Genomic DNA, 16,288 nt, shown 5'->3' with positions numbered 1-16,288 from the left:
TACTGTCACAAATAGGATGACATTTTACTTCATTTTCTATAGCTAGTAGAGAAACAGATGTTCTCTTCGAAGTTTTGTTTGATGAAGAATTCCTGGGAGGCCTAACTATAAGGTTTGTGTTGGGGTTTTTATAGTTATTTCATGCTTCTGGTATAAATGACATGAAATTGTTGGCCTGTGGTTTGGTTGAGTGTTTTTAGATGCCTTTTTTTTAAAAAAAAAACTTTGTTTCTTGGTGGTATTCATCAGTTGTTTTTTCCTTTTGTGCTTCTTTTTCTCTTTGAGTGGGGATAATATTTATGAGGTACATTTTGAAAATGCTTTTTTGCGTAGTTTGAAGCAACTACCTTTTAGAAGGCAAATCTGAGCCAACAGACTACAGCACTAGATTGAAATATCTTTCTAAAACACATGTAAAACAGGTTATTAGTATGTCTAACAGACGGATTTTTTAAAAGAGCAAGCAGACATGGTAATCTGTTCCTCTGAAAGAGGAATTCTGGACTACTAATAAATGGTACTTAAACATTTAACTAACCGATGTTAAAAACTTTGACTATTCCTCAGGAGATGGAGGCATGGTTAATGTGTTTGTTTTAGTGTGTGATAACTTGTCTGTATTTAAGTAAACAGGTGAGCTTCTAAGGGCATTAGTTTATCTAGTAGGCTTTATTGTACTGTTGTTTTTAGATAGGTCAACTTTTTTAAAGACGGGTAAGAAGAGAATCTTGTTTATTTCCTCTGTTTAGCAAGCATAATACAATCCTATTCATTTCAAGGGCATGTCCTGTAACACAGATTCTCTTCACTATTTAGAATTGTGAAGGAAGATACAAAACTGTCTAAATGATACTTAACTTCAATTTGTAATTCTTCCAGTGTCTTCAGTTTTCACCTTAGAAAAGAAAATATTATTTTGTGTTTTTTTTTTTTTTTTTTTTTTTTAACAGAAATACTTACTACAGAATTATGCTATAACAATTCACTTTTATCTTCAAAATTTCTTTGAGTCCAGCACTGAAAGGTGCGGTATAAACTCAAACAGTAGGAATAATTATTGTTGTCTTGCAGTTTTGAAAGCTGGAGGCCAAAGAGGAACACAATGGGATTAATGCTGTGTGTAATGGCACTAGATTTCAGTATTGGATATGGTTTTCAACCTCTGCTGTTCAAACATAAATCATTGTCTTTTGGCATGGAAAAGGCAACAGTATTATTAAATCAGATGTACTGAAATGCCACCAATTCGACTACATGAAGCAACTGTTAAATTTGCGTTTTTTCAGGTGCTCACCCGCCAGAGGTTATCGTCTGCCATCAAGTGCCTTAATTAACCTGTCTCATGGTAGTCGGTCAGAAATGGGAAATCAAAAACTGACAGCCATAGTTAAACCTCAGCCAGCCGCAAATAACTACAACTCATATGCATCTGATCTGTCGTCTGTATGCTCACAAAAAGTGCATCTGGGAGGCCTCAACCATTCTCCTCGCTCCCTTTTTGTTCCTACTCAAGTAAGATTTAACTTTATCTGTACTGAAATGTTTTTCTGTAGAAGCTGAATTACAACTGTGGTTGTTATCCTTAGTGGTACTTTCTAAATTTTGGTTTTATTAGGAGTAGGATAACTTTTATATTGAAGAAACGATTTAATCTAATAATGAAAAAGACTAAAAGTTCCTTATATGCAGTTATTTTGCTTTATTTGAATAGCTCCAGTAAGATTTCCCGAAGACAAATATTTATAGCAGTGACATGGCAGTGGTGTCAACAAATAGATGGGTTTAGCAGAGATGGTATTATTTCCTTAATGCTCTGTTCCAAGTGATGTTTCCTGTAGGCTATGCTTGTATCTGTGCTCAGAAAGACAAGGCATGATTTTCTTACTAGTTTTGATTTACTTGGAAATAGAATATAGCAGGAAAAATGACAGGTGAATTGGGGTTCTCCTCAGGTTAGTTAATTTTCAGCCTCTAACCAGTGACTTCTTTAAAAAAATAAAAAATAAAAAATGTAATGAGTAACATTTACATTGCTATATGTGGTGAAAAAAGATTGTGTCATATTTTCTAAATCTATAGAAGAAAGAGTACTGTACAAAAGAAAATTTAGGCTTGTGTATGTTTGCTTTTTCTCTCACTGATTTAGCAACTGAATGGAAGACAGCATTACAATCTCAGGGCTGAAAATCAGGGTACCTCCAACTCACCCCACAAAGGATCATTTTTGAGTGGCAATCAGAAAAACAAAGTGAGTGTCTTGATTCATTTAGTATTTTGGCCCACTATTTACAGTGGGTATCATTTTTTCATGATTTACAGATACCTTATTTAAGAAAATCATGCTGTTTTAATCCGGATGCAGACTGGGGTGGAACTTCTCTCAGTTGGTGAATTGAGTGTAAAATCCTGTGTTATCTCATTGACATCCTAGATTTTCTAAAGAACTATTGTTTATATAGCTAGCTGTCAGTTCTGTAGTAACATACTTCTAATGTTATGAAGCAATTGTGCCTAATAAGACCTTCCAAACTAAGTCAGTAATTATAAAATTAAAGAATATTGGCAGTGTATGAGCATGCTTTTGAAATCATTTTGAATTATCATCTGAGTTCAGTTGTAGTCGGTACTCTTTTCTATGTTAATAACTTCTGAAAATTGTAAGTGAACAAACGACATCTCAAAAACTAAGCTCATTACAAGTGAAGGGTGATTCATTGAAAAAAAAAAAAAAGAAAAAGAAAAAACATAAATACATCATGGCCCATTTTGTAAACTGAATACCTGCAAGTTTTACTAATGTCAGTTTGAAAAGTTCTCTTGTCTGAGTATTGTTAAACTTGGGCCTTCGCATTTTTGGAATGTCTTTGTGTTTGATTAGCTGTTCAAAAGTAGAGTTTATAGCTGCTGAGCTTGTTGGGAAATTGTTTCTTATTTTGTCAGGCACAAAGTAAGCAAGATGATGAATTCTGCAGTATATGGCAATCATTGCAGGTTTCTGGGAAGTCTTACCACACTCAGCAAAACATACATGAGAAGGTTAGTATATAAGCTTTAAACAGATCCCAGGATTCAAAACATGAAGGTGCTTAATTCTGTACATTGGTTTGTGTCAGAAAACTTCCTAGTTAGTGATGCAAATAAGTTTTGTGGATCAAAGTATTGTTACAGAAGGTGTGCATAGCTCTGGGAAGAGGTAATAATAAAGGGTTGGAATATTTATTTAAGTTATAGATATGTAGTTTCCTGGTTAAGGTTTGATGTTTGAAACTCTAGGGTGCAGTTCTACCTCAGGAAATCAAGCTGGGAACTAGTAATCAGTTCTGTAAGCCAGTCTTCAATGACAGCAGCTTTAAAGGTCAGCAAAGAAAACAGGAGCCATATAAAAAATGTAAGTACTGGAACTAAAAACTTTGAGAGAACTTACTGCTTTATGTCATCTTCATTGAGAAGGCTGTTGTTTCTTCGTAGTTACTCACGGAAAATAATAGTACATTATAGTTAAATGAGCGCTACATGGCATATGGTATTGTAAAATACTGTTTCTGGTGTGTATATGAAGCCATTTTATGCTTAAGCCCAAACCGTTTTAAACAAGTTGTTTTTCACTATATTGACTTTCCACACACCTGACCTTAAAAAAAAAAAAAAAAAAAAAAAAAAAAAAAACTAATAATAAAATAATACAAATCTTGGCTTTGAAATCTCAGCAAAATAATAGTAATCTTGGCTTTGAAAATTTGCTTGCAATCGTGTTGGTAGAATATAAAATTAGATATATTATCATACATGCTTTTATATATTTTATACTACAAGAAAAGAATGTGCCAAATGATCTATAAAGTAAGAATTAAAGACATTTGTTGCAAACATTCAAATTAACACGACTGTACTTGTATGGAGTTTTTTGGGCTTGTTTTATTTTTGTTTGCTTTTTAAAATCTTGTTTATTATTATGGTTTTTAAGAGCATTTTAAAATAATGTAATCATTCTTATTCTTGATTTATTTATAGTTAAAGAAGATTCCAAAGTGACAAGAGGTGAAAATCAACCCCATAATAAAGTACCAAACAAACAGGTAATTTCTCTTTTCATTTTACTCTGATCACATTAATCATTTTAGATTTCTTTTTAATGGGCATATTAGTTGATTCTTTTAGTATGTAAACTTTATTTTGGAGATTTTTTAGAGTTATTTTACAGAAAATTAGAAAAAGAGCTTTAGAATGTAACAATGATACTAAACATTTTTTCTATTTCTCTCAAACTCTAAAAACTTTATTGTAATGGAAAAACACATTTTACTGAAATGCTTTAAGAATGTTAGCTTGTGAAATCTATTTACAGCTGCATTTCTAATTTGCATCATAATGAGTAATGGCATATTAGTGTTCAATAATAAATGCTGCAGTATTATTCAGAATTTTGCAGGTGTAAATAAATATAATGTCAAACTTCTGAAGAGAAATGAAAGTCCCAATGTCACTCAGAAGGCAGCAGTTGATGGTCCATGTACAGGTGGAAAGGTAGGATCTAGTTGTTGATTTCCTTGTGCGTCTTGAATAACATCAGTTTCTAACCGACTTTATTCCTGTTTACTTCTGTGCAAATTCATGTTTTTAACAGATACAAGACAAAGTGGAATAGCTTTGGTTACTGTTTAAATCAGTTCTTCATATGTCACTACTTGTACTTCATGCACAAAACTTGGTGCGGTCTTTGGATATCTGTTCACACTCTAACAAGACTTGCTGTCGTCTGTCCAAACTCAGAGGGGGGAAAAAAAGCCTGAATGAGCATAATATCAATTTCAAACTAGTATACCTTTTCTCTTGCATCTGTTTATAATATACTAAGTTGATGACTTTTTTTAATTTGTTTTAAGAAGGACAATGATCTTGAAAGTCTTCTAGCTTCTTTGAAAATTTCCAAAGAAAATGAAGTGCAGACTTACTCCAAGGAAGCAAGAGCTACAAATGAAGAACATCTGTCACCACAATCATTTGCTATGGTCTGTATACTGTAGGAATCATTGTGTATCTATTTAACATCTGCTATCTTAGCATCAATGTTTCTATTTAAGGAAACTCAGTGAAACCTCATACAGTCTTTTTAAGCATATTGATGGGCTTTTAATTAGCTATTCTCAAAGAAAATTAACAAACACATTGTTTATGCTAAGGTGCTGTTAACTGTGTTTTGATAAAAATGTAACTGATGGGAAAAGAAAAATGCAGACTTTGTTTCCAATTACGATGTTCAGAGTTAAGTAGGAAGGTAGCTTCATCTAACACAGTCACATCCCTAAATGGTTTATTTTCTTTTTAAAGAAAGGAACACAGATGCTCAAAGAAATTTTAAAGATAGACGGCTCTGATGTGGAAATGAGGAATGAAGTGAAATCCCAAGTTAGTGATGTTCCTGCTCCCCCAAGTAGACAGGATTGCCATGGAGCTGCTTTGCAATATAGACAACCAAAAAAAATGGGTATGTTTATACATCAACATAGCTCAGAGCTTCACCTTGTGACAGTTCAGAACATACTTAGCTAATGGTTCAGTTTTCTCTCAGTGAAGAGCTTTTTCCTAATAACCAATCTGAACCTCTCCTGACAAATACGGTTCTCTTCAGTAAGGATGCAAAGATCCAAACTCATTTTCAGAATAAAATAATAAAGTGTCTGTATTTTTGTGTTGTACTTCTTTATTTAGAACTGAGAATCTCTTAACACCTAGTCTATTTTTTTTGATCAGATACAAAAATACAAGAAAAAAAAGTTTCATCTTCTCTTGCTAACAAAGTCGCTATTCTTTGACTACAGGAAATGTGTGTGATATAACTTCTTGTTCTTTTTTTTTTTCCAATCTGGTCAGCTGCTTATATGAACAAGCCTCATAGTACTGGAGGCGTTCAGAATACACCAGCACTAGAAACTGGAGCTCACCCTTTTGTCGGTCCACAGCCTGCAATGTCTACTCCTGTTTCTGAACTTTCGCGTATTTGTTCTCTTGTTGGAATGTCGCAACCAGATTTCTCTTTTGTAAAAACACCACAGGTGAGGCTTGTTTTCTGCAAAAGTTAAAGTTCTCAGCTTTCTGTCCATTGTTCTTTATTAAACATGTGAACTCAGTACGGAAAAGCCTCTAAAAATAAACTTTAGATGCTTTAGTTCCCTCCGTTTTTTTCAAAGCAAAAATACAATAAAAACCTTGTTTCTGTCTTGCAATTTGTTTGCAGTACAAATTCCTTCAAAAATCTTCTCTCGTTTTTCTAGACTATGACAGTTTGTCACATAAAATTATCAAATGGATTGTTGGTTCATGGACCGCAGTGTCATTCTGAAGCTGAAGCAAAGGAGAAAGCTGCTCTTTTTGCTTTACAGCGTTTGGTGAGGACAGCAAACAATCTTCTAAAATGTTTGTCTCTCTTGCAATGGGTCTGTCTGTAATCCATCATTTGCTTCTTTAAAGAGCTCTATAGGAGTGAACTTCACTTTGCCTCCACCTCCCCCCCCACCTGTGTTTCCAAATTATCAGCCACTGGGAGTTCATGTACCACCTGGACCTATTCCTCCAGTCTTTACACAACCACCTGGTAAGCATTTGATGAGTGCACAATTCAAATACTTGTCATGGTTGCCTGTAGCTGTAATTGTTCTTTACATGGAAATGGGTGCCTTTCAGAAAGTGCTATTTTTTGGTCTTCCTGTATGCAGTTGTGCATCTGAAAGGCTTTGAAAACAGTGCATGAACCTCTTCTTGTCGATATGTAAATTAATTCAATACAGAGAATCACATATTTCCCAATTACTTTCTTCTTTCTTTTCCTCAATAATGTATATGTCCATTCAGTGTTAGTTGTCTTTTTTCCTTCAAAACAGCAGTAACCAGGTCAATGCTGATAGTCCCAGTCCAGGATTGAGGAGAAATCTCTTCCTTGATTTTTTTCTTTTATTTTACTTGGGTTTATTGTTTTCCAAGTATATGGTTATCCAGGCATTAGTGATTTTATTTGTTCAGAATCAGATTTCAGTGAAGTGGTGCATTGTACACTGCAAAATGTTTCCCTGATAAATAACAAAATTATTAAAAATCCTGGTGGCTTTTTTTGGTTCTCATCTATTTTGTCTTCTAGTCAAGCTCATGTTCACTGCTAGTAATTAGTCAACACAACAGTAGTATCCTAGTAACCCACACACCAGCTGCTACATCTTTCCACCCTGGAGTGTTTCTCTGTTGTTGACTTCTTCCCAAAGGACAGAATCATGGAACATCCCAAGTTGAAAGGGTTGAACAAGTTTAAGTGAGTGCAACTCCAGGCTCCACACAGGACTACCTGGAAGTCAAACCATATATGTTTAACAGCATTGTCCAAATGCTTCTTGAACTCTGGCAGGTTTGGTGCCATGACCACTTCCTTGAGGAGCTTGTTCCAGTGCCCAGCACCCCTCTTGGTGAAGAGCTTTTTCCTAATAACCAATCTGAACTTCCCCTGACAAGTACAGTTCACTTAGATAAGGATGCGAAGATCCAAACAAACTTATGTGCACTCTGAAATGCGGATACAATGACATAGTGACTTAGTGCTCTTAAGAGTGCTGTCATCTAGGTGAAGTTCTGTAAAAGCAGAACCGTTTGGTGGTTGATTAATTTTTGTGTGTGTGTTTTAATTATAAATACTTAACTGTTTTCAAACAAATAGGAAGAAAATAAGGCATTATTGGAAAAATAATGTGTAGACAAATGTCATTAGGGGACTTTGTGCTTTGGTGAGTTGGTCTGCTCTTCATGAGAAGAAAAGATTGCTAAAAGTTGTTAATTTTCACAGCTAATATGATGCCTCCGTCATCCCACATGTTTGGTCCAGTGTCCTGGGGAGCTCCAGTGCCTATTCATGGCAAACATTATTATCCTGGTTCCTATCCAGGAAACATGTCTCTTGCAGGAACTATACCAGTTGGCTCTCACAACCAGTTCATACCTCTGCAGGTGAGTTTGGCAGGTTTGTCTTAATATTCTATATGTAAAAATGTACCTATGTGGTGAATACAATGACACTTCCTCTGTCAAGCACTGTCTAGTGTTAGAAACTTGTTTTTAAAATTTATATGCATGTTTTCTAGTAGTGGAATATTTGCAGGTTTTTTAAGAATGCAATTTGTTAAATAATATTTATTTAATTTAAAGGTAACTAAAAAAAGGGCTGCTAGCAAGAAAAACTTTGAGCTCAAGGAGTTTCAGAGTTCCCCTCAAGCTGCACCACTAAAGAATGAACAGCCAGTGTCTTCTGACCACATTCAGCAAGATAGCTCTTCAGCTCCTTTAAAATCTCCTCAAGCTGCTCAATCCACTGTTTCATTTCAAGACAATGTGGCTACTCCAAGTGTTCCTCATAACAAATCAACACCAAACACTTCCAGCAAGCGAAAGCCAAGAAAGCTGGCTGTCAATTTTGGCGCACCAAAATCTTCAGAATAAATATGGTAGCTAGGTGTATTTTATTTTTAACTCTTCCCCCACTGTTATGTTATATCATTTAAAAAAATCAGAAAGCTCTATTAAAAAGACCAGCCACTTTACATTTAGTATAGAACAAAATACATTTTATTTGCTATGAATTTCAGGTTGTTACAAAAACAGAAAATGATGTTAAAACTTAATTATTTTGACTTAAATCAGGAAAAGGCAGGAAATGCTGAGTTAAGGTTACCATACCATCCATTGTGCCTAGGTTTCTGAACAGTGGCTTACAGACTATACTGGGTAAGCAGCAATAACAGTGGCAACCTTAATTCAGAATCACTGTGCTTTTTGAGTGGGATATGGAGCAGTAATAAGTTGGGCATCAAACATTGCTTAGTATGACACTTTGTATTCTAGCTTATTTTTAAATAGTGTAATAAGATAAAAAGGAATAAATATTTTAAGTGCAGTTTTCATAATGGATCTCCAGATCCTGTTGAGCTGAATTAAAACTTAGCTACAGCAGAACTGCCAAATTCGCTGTAATTATGAACTGCTAGGTTTTATGCCGGGGGCAACAATTTTACAGCTTTCAAAATTCAGGTATTGTTATATCTCTGCAACACAGTGTCAAGATGTGGTTGCTTATGCAGAATCCGTTCCAGGAGATATATTTATAGGATGTATTGAATAAAAACATAGTTACGAAGTAGAGACCTCACTGGTAAAGTACTTCTTTTCTAGTTTTTTTTTTTTTTAAGCTAGCAGCACTGACAATTCGTTTGTTTTCTGGTGATAAATTAACATGGATATCTACCTAGCCCCCTAAAATGCCAGTGATATCCTGAAATTTGATAAGATGAGTAGAGTTCAAAGATGTCCATTTGTGTAGTATGGCTGTCAAAATTACGCTTCCTCATAGTCCTTCCCTCCAATGTACCCTGAAACCTCCTATATGGTGTTTTTTTTTGTTGGTTTTTTTTTGTGGCTAGGTGACTTTTAGTATTTATTTTTGGTTATGCGATAGAAGTTCTATGTAGCAAAACTGTCATGTCATTATGTTATTAGAAACTTATTACAGTTAGTTCGATAACAAAAAGTTGACTTTTGTTCTTGGAGGGAGCTATGTCATAAGAACTAATTACATTATGTGTAGTTCATGTAGAAAAAAAAGAAGGCTCAGAGGTACCTGTACTATTTTTTTTTTTACCCACGTGTACTGTTCTTACATTAACGAGAATTCTTCAGTTTAAGAATTTGAAGCCTCAGTTGGTGCTGTTTACTGACATTTATTAGATTTCATTTTTCGTAGTTCTAATCTGTTTGATGAAAAATATTTTTCCTTTAAAACCAGCAGTTTAGAAATAAATTACATTCTTGTGATTCATTTTTATTGCTTCTAAACAGGTTTCATATTGGATCTGCAAGTCTGTAGACTTTCAGTTCAACTTTCACATTATTATTTTATGGGATTTTTAAATATTAATTTCTTCAAAATGAGCAGTAAGCCCTATAAAAAGGGTCATAGAGGTAAAAACAGGGCCAAGAAATTTTACTTCATTTTACTTAGTATTACAAGTCTTGTAGAATAGTCTATATACAGTCTTAAAAATGCATTTATTTTGTTGTTTTCTTTATATCCACGTAGTTTCAAGAAGTTTTAAAGCCATGTTCCATGAAGGACAAGTTGTATATTTTGGTGATTTATTGTCATTAACAATGTGATACTGATAGGATGTTGACATGCCGATATTTCAGAAGTGTTTATATGAAATTTTGTTATGAGAGACAGATGTTAGTCCCCTGTATCCTATATGGATTGCCTGATCATCAGAGACAAGATCTGTTCAGAAATTACTGTGATGGAGATTAGAGTGCATTAGATTCTAATGCATCGCCTGATCTTCCAGATTGCAGTCTCCTTTAAACTTCACCACAGGTGTCATCATAAAAGACTAAGTCATTATGATTGCTGAAGTGTTGTGGTTTTACTTCTGAAATTAGATTTAAAATACAGAATTTGGATATAGCTGGATAGCCAATTCATGCAGATTTAGGAAAAAAGGTTATGAAGGACACTATACCACTAATACCAGTAAAAACAGCAATTTTCATTACTCACTTCCTATTTTCAGACTAACACCTCCTCCCTCTCTTGTGGTAGAATTGCTGTATTTAATATATGTAGCTGGTTAAACACTTAATTTCCGTAGCTGCTGCATATTGTATTAGTCCCTGGGTTTTAGTATATATATTCTGTGAAACTGACTGCCTGGTGCCCAGTTAATTACAGTTCTACATGTCCTGGTACATGTGACATCTGCATTGACCTATGCCATGTCCCCTATAATTTCAGTTTTATATCTTAATGAGGTGATTGTTTAATTCATACAGGTATAAATTTAAGCATTTGTTTTACTCATAGATATAAAGTATTTTGTAAGCACTGGAATTTTTCATTAGATCTTATACAGAGCAGTATTTTACTAAAAATCCAAAAGGGAAGACTTTTATGTGCGCATTTTTGTAGTTTCTGATTTTTTTAAAATAACTTTTCATTGTTTATCTGCCAAGTGAAATGTTTTAAATTTGCATATGAATGGATACAGAATGTATTTTTTGTGCTGTTTAGTGTTAGTGTGCATTTGCAGATTTTTAGCATGTAGCTGCACAAAGGACTGTGCAAAGATATTTTAAAATATGAATATATGATACACTGAAGGAAAAACATTCATAAGAGTTAAATGCTATATAAAACTTTAATGCAATAGAATAATTTTATAAACTGTGTCTGTGTCTGCTTGGATTAAATATTGAAAAAAAAAATACTTATTTCCACTGTTTTATTTTCAAATACTATATGGGAACGTCTGTATGCTCCGAACCAATATTTTAAGATACAAATTCACGTAGCCCAAGTTTTGTGATTCTCAGAAGCAGCGACTGCCCACCTCCTGTGAGCTATTTCTTGATGGCTTTCAACTACTATTCAGTTAAAGATACATAATTTCTTAAAAAGGCTGTTGGGCAGTTTCCAGTCAAAAGCGTTTAACTAGATGGTGATCTTCTGAAAATTCTTTAGCACCTGTCACCTGTTAGATTAAAAATAAAATAAAGCTCAGTAAAGGCAGTAAGGTTACTTTCTAGCAAGTTCACTCTTAGTGGTTCTTATCAAGGTGTGAAGACAGCTGAAAAATAGGAGGAATCATGGGTACCTGGAAGTATTTGATAACCTAATGTGAAACCCTGTTGTGTATCTGGAGCAAAATATTATGCTGATATCTCTGCTAAAATAGAGTAAGAATAGGTACCTCATTTGTAACAAGGCTTTTGACTGAGACATAATGGCAGACTGTACTAAGACAGTGTAATATGTTTAAATTTCTTCGAGAAAGAAATGGCAAATTCTATTTTGTAATTAGATTTCTCCATAATAATAGCAGGTTTTTAAAACAACTGCCAAATTAATGTTATTAGATTTTAATCTTACTTTAGAGAGGGTAAATAAAATAAATCCCTTTGCTTTTGTACTGTGTGTATATGTGTGTGTATATATATATATAATGTGTTGGATTTCTTTGTCTCTAAGGTTATGTTCAAACTTTTCTTGTTCCCTTTTAAAGCACAGTGAACACTGTAGTCGTGACAGTTAATTTTCAATACCTTCGGTTGTGACTTACAAATTTGGTTAGGATCTGTCTTTTGCCTACTACAGCAACAGGTGTTAGTCTCCTTCTTGCAGATTATTATGTGAATTAGCATGATTAAAACGAATATAGTATAAAGATTGGAGTATACTCATAATGTGATCAACTGTGTAACTTTGTGTACCTGTACTCTGTATAGAACAGTCAGGGCTTGGTATATACATTCAGGTCATATAAAGAAAATGAAAAGAAGTAAAGGGATAACTTCAAAATATACCAGTTTGTGCATAATAAATCTCGCATAGACACTCCCATTCAAAAATTAAGTGACTTTTGTTCAGTTTAGTTTAGTTCATCTGATCTACTGTATGGATGATCCCTAAGAGTGAAGAAACTCAATATAGGAATAGTTATGTATAGTAAGGGATCTCTGTCTCTTTCTTTTTTCTTTTCTTTTGAGATGTGATCTCCATATGTATTCCATAATCAGCTTTCCTTACTAGTGAGAGACAGTTATGTTCTTCTCTTTCTGTCTCTGGAAAAGGGACACTGACCTCAAGGGCATAAGGGCAGTCTGAATACAAATTCTTGGCCAAAAGAATCCAAATTCAGGTGTGAGGACCCATGAATATTGATACTCTAACTGATAAGTATTTGGAGGAATCAGATGTCATGAGGTAAGTAGCTGTTGTTTATTAACAAAAGAATCCATAGTTCCAACAGTTCCTTATTGGTGCCAGTTCTTGTGGGGGTGTTTACTTGTCTGTAATTACAAAAAACTTCCTGTTTTGTTTCTGCTCTGAAAGATAATATGACTCCAAGATAACAGAGCTAGTCTGCAAACCAAGTGCAAACAATAAACCTGTTCTTTTAAAGAAAACATTTTTCATTAAAACTTTTTTTTTTTTTTTTGGTAAAACTTGGTCAGTAAGCCCTACTGCATCAACATTGCTTTATGAAAGCTGATAATCACCCTTAGACCTCTATTTTGCGTAACGGAAAGAAAGACAAAGGCTAGCAATCAAAAATCAACATGTGATTTCTGTGCCACTAACAATAGCAATAGAATTCCAAGTCAGAAGCCTTTAGCATGTTGGGGTAAAGGTTGAAGCAAGAACAACTGTGGTTCCAGTGCAAGTGAGTGATGTGACGTAATTTACGCATGCTTTAGATTTAGTGCTAGTTTGGGGTAGGACTGTGACACTTAATGCTGGCTCCTGACGTTTCTTCCAGTACATACTCCTTTGAAACAGCTGTAACACTAACAGTCATTGCAACTTAGAGGAAATAGAAGACTGCTGGAACCTCTGAGTTTACTGAAACCATTCTGTGATGGTTCCAGATTTTTGTGTTTGTTTTTTGTTTTTTTTTTTCCTTTTGCTTCCTGTTGCTTTTTTTATTATTATTATTCCATTTTTTAAGTGGCTAGGTCTTACTGAGGCACCAGTTCTTAAGTATTTTTTTGTCCCTCTAGCCTCCAGCCCACCCATTTTGTTGTTCTAATTTAAGCTTCCCTGATGGTCATTTTCCTCTTTATTTCCAGTCTTTCATTTGAATTTCCAAACTCTGAAATCAATGTTCTTTTAAAGAGCTGCTCAGCCCTGGACTTTCTAGGTCCAAATAATGATTATTCATAGATACGTAGAAATGGTGTGCACACATACATGCACATAATTTCTTATTTTTTCAAGGCATTTCACAGTTCTGTCATTTTCAGCCTACACAGTTTAAGAGACACCCAGATGATGATAGACACTGTCTCGTATATACCTATTGCACACGCCTAAATGTAGGCATTGCTTAAGCAGGTTTTAAAGCACGGGCAAATAATGAGGCATTAACAGAACAAGTATACCATTTTTACGCTTGTTTTGGTAAATAAATTATTTAAGAGGTGGGTGGCTTAAAATTTTGTCCCAAGGTCCACCTCATTCTCTGTCAAGGGTTACTTCTGTCACAGAGACAGTGGAACGGAGGGACTGCTGTGACTCAGGCACTTGAATGCAAAACCTAATGTACGTGGGCACAGTTCTGATGTGCAGTTCTCTAGTGAAAGGGCTGGCTTAACCAGTCACTCGTTACTTGTTCCCACTTCAATGTGCCAGACTCTGTATCACCATATTATGAAATGTATCAAGAAGTTCATCTCATTGAAACTTTTCCCATGTTATTTTTCAGCCTGATCAGTTCGCCATGGAGCCACAAGAACAGCTATATTGGTACAACAGTTTGCATGGGAGGGCAGGATTATTTAGCGAGAGTGGAGCTGCTTAAGAGACATCCCATCACTGCCCAAAACTCAATCACGAAGCTAAAATGCTAGATTAACTGATGTATTGTGATTGTATGTTGACTTCAAGAGAGTGGTAAATTTTGTCAGGAGGACAGGAGGAACTGCCAAGAATTATCATATGGTAAATTATTGCAGCAAAATTTGCCAAAAGTTCATCGCTTTTCATTTTGGGTCATCTGTTAATTTTCCAGGCAAGGGTTAAAGTATCACCTATGTAGGTTGTATAACCAGTGGACAAGGAGAAATTAGTGGGCTGTTTCTTTCTTAAAAGCAAACTGACCAAAACACTGAGGTAAATATTTACATGATGTTAAAACTTATTAACATTCTAGAACTAAGAAAATGGGTAAAATGAAAAACAGTTTGAAGCACAAGGAAATGTATGTGCATCTTTACAAAACGCAGATAATTAAGGGAACCTAATGGGGGGGAAAAAAAGCATGAATTACATACAGGCTTTGCATCTTGCTTTTCTACATTCCAGTAGAAATCAGCTGAAATCCTGTTAGCATTGCCAATGACAAAATTTGATTCATACTCGAAGCCTAGGGAAGAGGCTCCTATGTAATGGTGACTACAGAAATGCACCTGAAAATACCTTAAATGTATATATATATATATATACTATTCCAAATACATTTTATTTAATAATTTGCACAGTTTAATTAATAATCTGGTCTTAGAAAATGTGAAGATAATGTTCTCTTTCTAGTAAGTAGGCCTACTGGGTGTGTAGCACTGCCAGCTCTCAAGGCCTATTTTAATTTAAATAACTGGGGAAAAAACCTCTTGCTTGCTTTCCTCTAAAAGTGTATGTGTTGCTGAGCATGGTGACATTTTTTACAAATACTCCATAAAAATTCCTCAAGGTGCAGGTTTTGTCATTACTGCCAAAGATAATTTTGTTGTCCCTGATGTTCTGCTCTTTGGAATAACAACTCCTTTCCTTTGCTACAGCATTGGGTGAGTCTGTAGAGTGTCTTCAGTCCTTCATTTGATTTGATATTCCAGTAAAAGATAGGACCAAGCACACTTTACAGAGACTGAAGAAACAGAAGATTTCATCACAGAAGATGCAGAAATATGGGAAATTGCTGCTGCAGTAATTGGTATGTGATTCCAGGTGTGTAAATTCTCTGCCTTTTGAAACAGTAAAGATGGCACATGCATGCTCCAATTTAAATAGGAAGACTGAGATGGTAGCAGGTACTATCCATGTTGCTGTGCAATACAGAACAGCTTTCAAGGGTGTCAGTACATCCTCACTTCAAATGAACGATTCTAGTCTGTGCTAAAATAAACTTGGGGCTTTTACCCATGTAGGCAATCAGATTTTTCTCTGAGAGGGACAGATTTGGGGTAGACAAGTAATGCCTGTTTGGAAATAATAGTACTTATGTCAAAATAACAAGCTGGTGCCAGATAAGTCATGTATGGACAAGCTTTGTATGTCTGAAAAAAAATCTGTTGCCTCCTTAGTTGCGTTTCTTTTATCGCATTGCAACCAGAAAAATAAAATTAGTATTTCATAAGCATCTTTCATAAATTGAGCAATTCTCTTATACATGCTATATAACTCAGATTATGCATTGCCTGCAACTATGCAAGTTGGTTCATGTTATCTTCTTTCCAAAATATAAATAGTGGTTCTTTTCAAGATGCATCTAAGTTATTATTAGTATGTTAAACGGAGACTGATTTGCATGAAGAATCGGTTACGGTTATTTCCATGCAATACAGTGAATCAGAGGGGTATGTGTTACATGTAACAAATACAGAGCTTGTGAAAGAAAAAAGTAACTTGCATCTCTTTCTTCTTTGTGAAGTTTTGCTTCATTTTACAGGGAGCTAGGCTCCACTTACATTGATACACTAAAAACATCAAAGA

At 34.8% G+C, this 16,288-nt stretch overlaps 1 protein-coding gene across 7 annotated transcripts in view; it reads left to right on the top strand.

The window, feature by feature from the left end:
• Positions 1 to 16,057, top strand: part of XRN1 (5'-3' exoribonuclease 1) — a 40,632-nt gene extending 24,575 nt beyond the window's left edge. Inside the window, exons 30-45 of one of the 7 annotated variants that reach the window (XR_011811320.1) lie at positions 43 to 112; positions 1,287 to 1,512; positions 2,147 to 2,248; positions 2,941 to 3,036; positions 3,274 to 3,388; positions 4,012 to 4,076; positions 4,420 to 4,524; positions 4,887 to 5,009; positions 5,329 to 5,485; positions 5,872 to 6,053; positions 6,273 to 6,386; positions 6,469 to 6,592; positions 7,826 to 7,986; positions 12,652 to 12,784; positions 14,286 to 14,521; positions 15,358 to 16,057. Coding sequence is in view for 4 of the 7 variants with exons in the window: in XM_038183454.2 (XP_038039382.1) it covers positions 43 to 112; positions 1,287 to 1,512; positions 2,147 to 2,248; positions 2,941 to 3,036; positions 3,274 to 3,388; positions 4,012 to 4,076; positions 4,420 to 4,524; positions 4,884 to 5,009; positions 5,329 to 5,485; positions 5,872 to 6,053; positions 6,273 to 6,386; positions 6,469 to 6,592; positions 7,826 to 7,986; positions 8,185 to 8,475 (1,934 nt within the window). In the remaining 3 variants the exon portion in view is untranslated. Of the gene's footprint in view, positions 1 to 42; positions 113 to 1,286; positions 1,513 to 2,146; positions 2,249 to 2,940; positions 3,037 to 3,273; positions 3,389 to 4,011; positions 4,077 to 4,419; positions 4,525 to 4,883; positions 5,010 to 5,328; positions 5,486 to 5,871; positions 6,054 to 6,272; positions 6,387 to 6,468; positions 6,593 to 7,825; positions 7,987 to 8,184; positions 11,991 to 12,651 lie in introns of those variants that run through there. The other 6 variants (XR_005267733.2, XR_005267734.2, XM_038183456.2 and 3 more) reach the window with 6 other exon arrangements.
• The last annotated feature ends 231 nt before the right edge of the window (positions 16,058 to 16,288 follow it).

The sequence above is a fragment of the Anas platyrhynchos genome, chromosome 9 (assembly GCF_047663525.1).
Source record: "Anas platyrhynchos isolate ZD024472 breed Pekin duck chromosome 9, IASCAAS_PekinDuck_T2T, whole genome shotgun sequence".
NCBI classification, from domain to species: domain Eukaryota; kingdom Metazoa; phylum Chordata; class Aves; order Anseriformes; family Anatidae; genus Anas; species Anas platyrhynchos.
The sequence above is the reverse complement of the archived record's forward strand: the minus strand, read 5'-3'. Positions and strand labels throughout refer to the sequence as shown.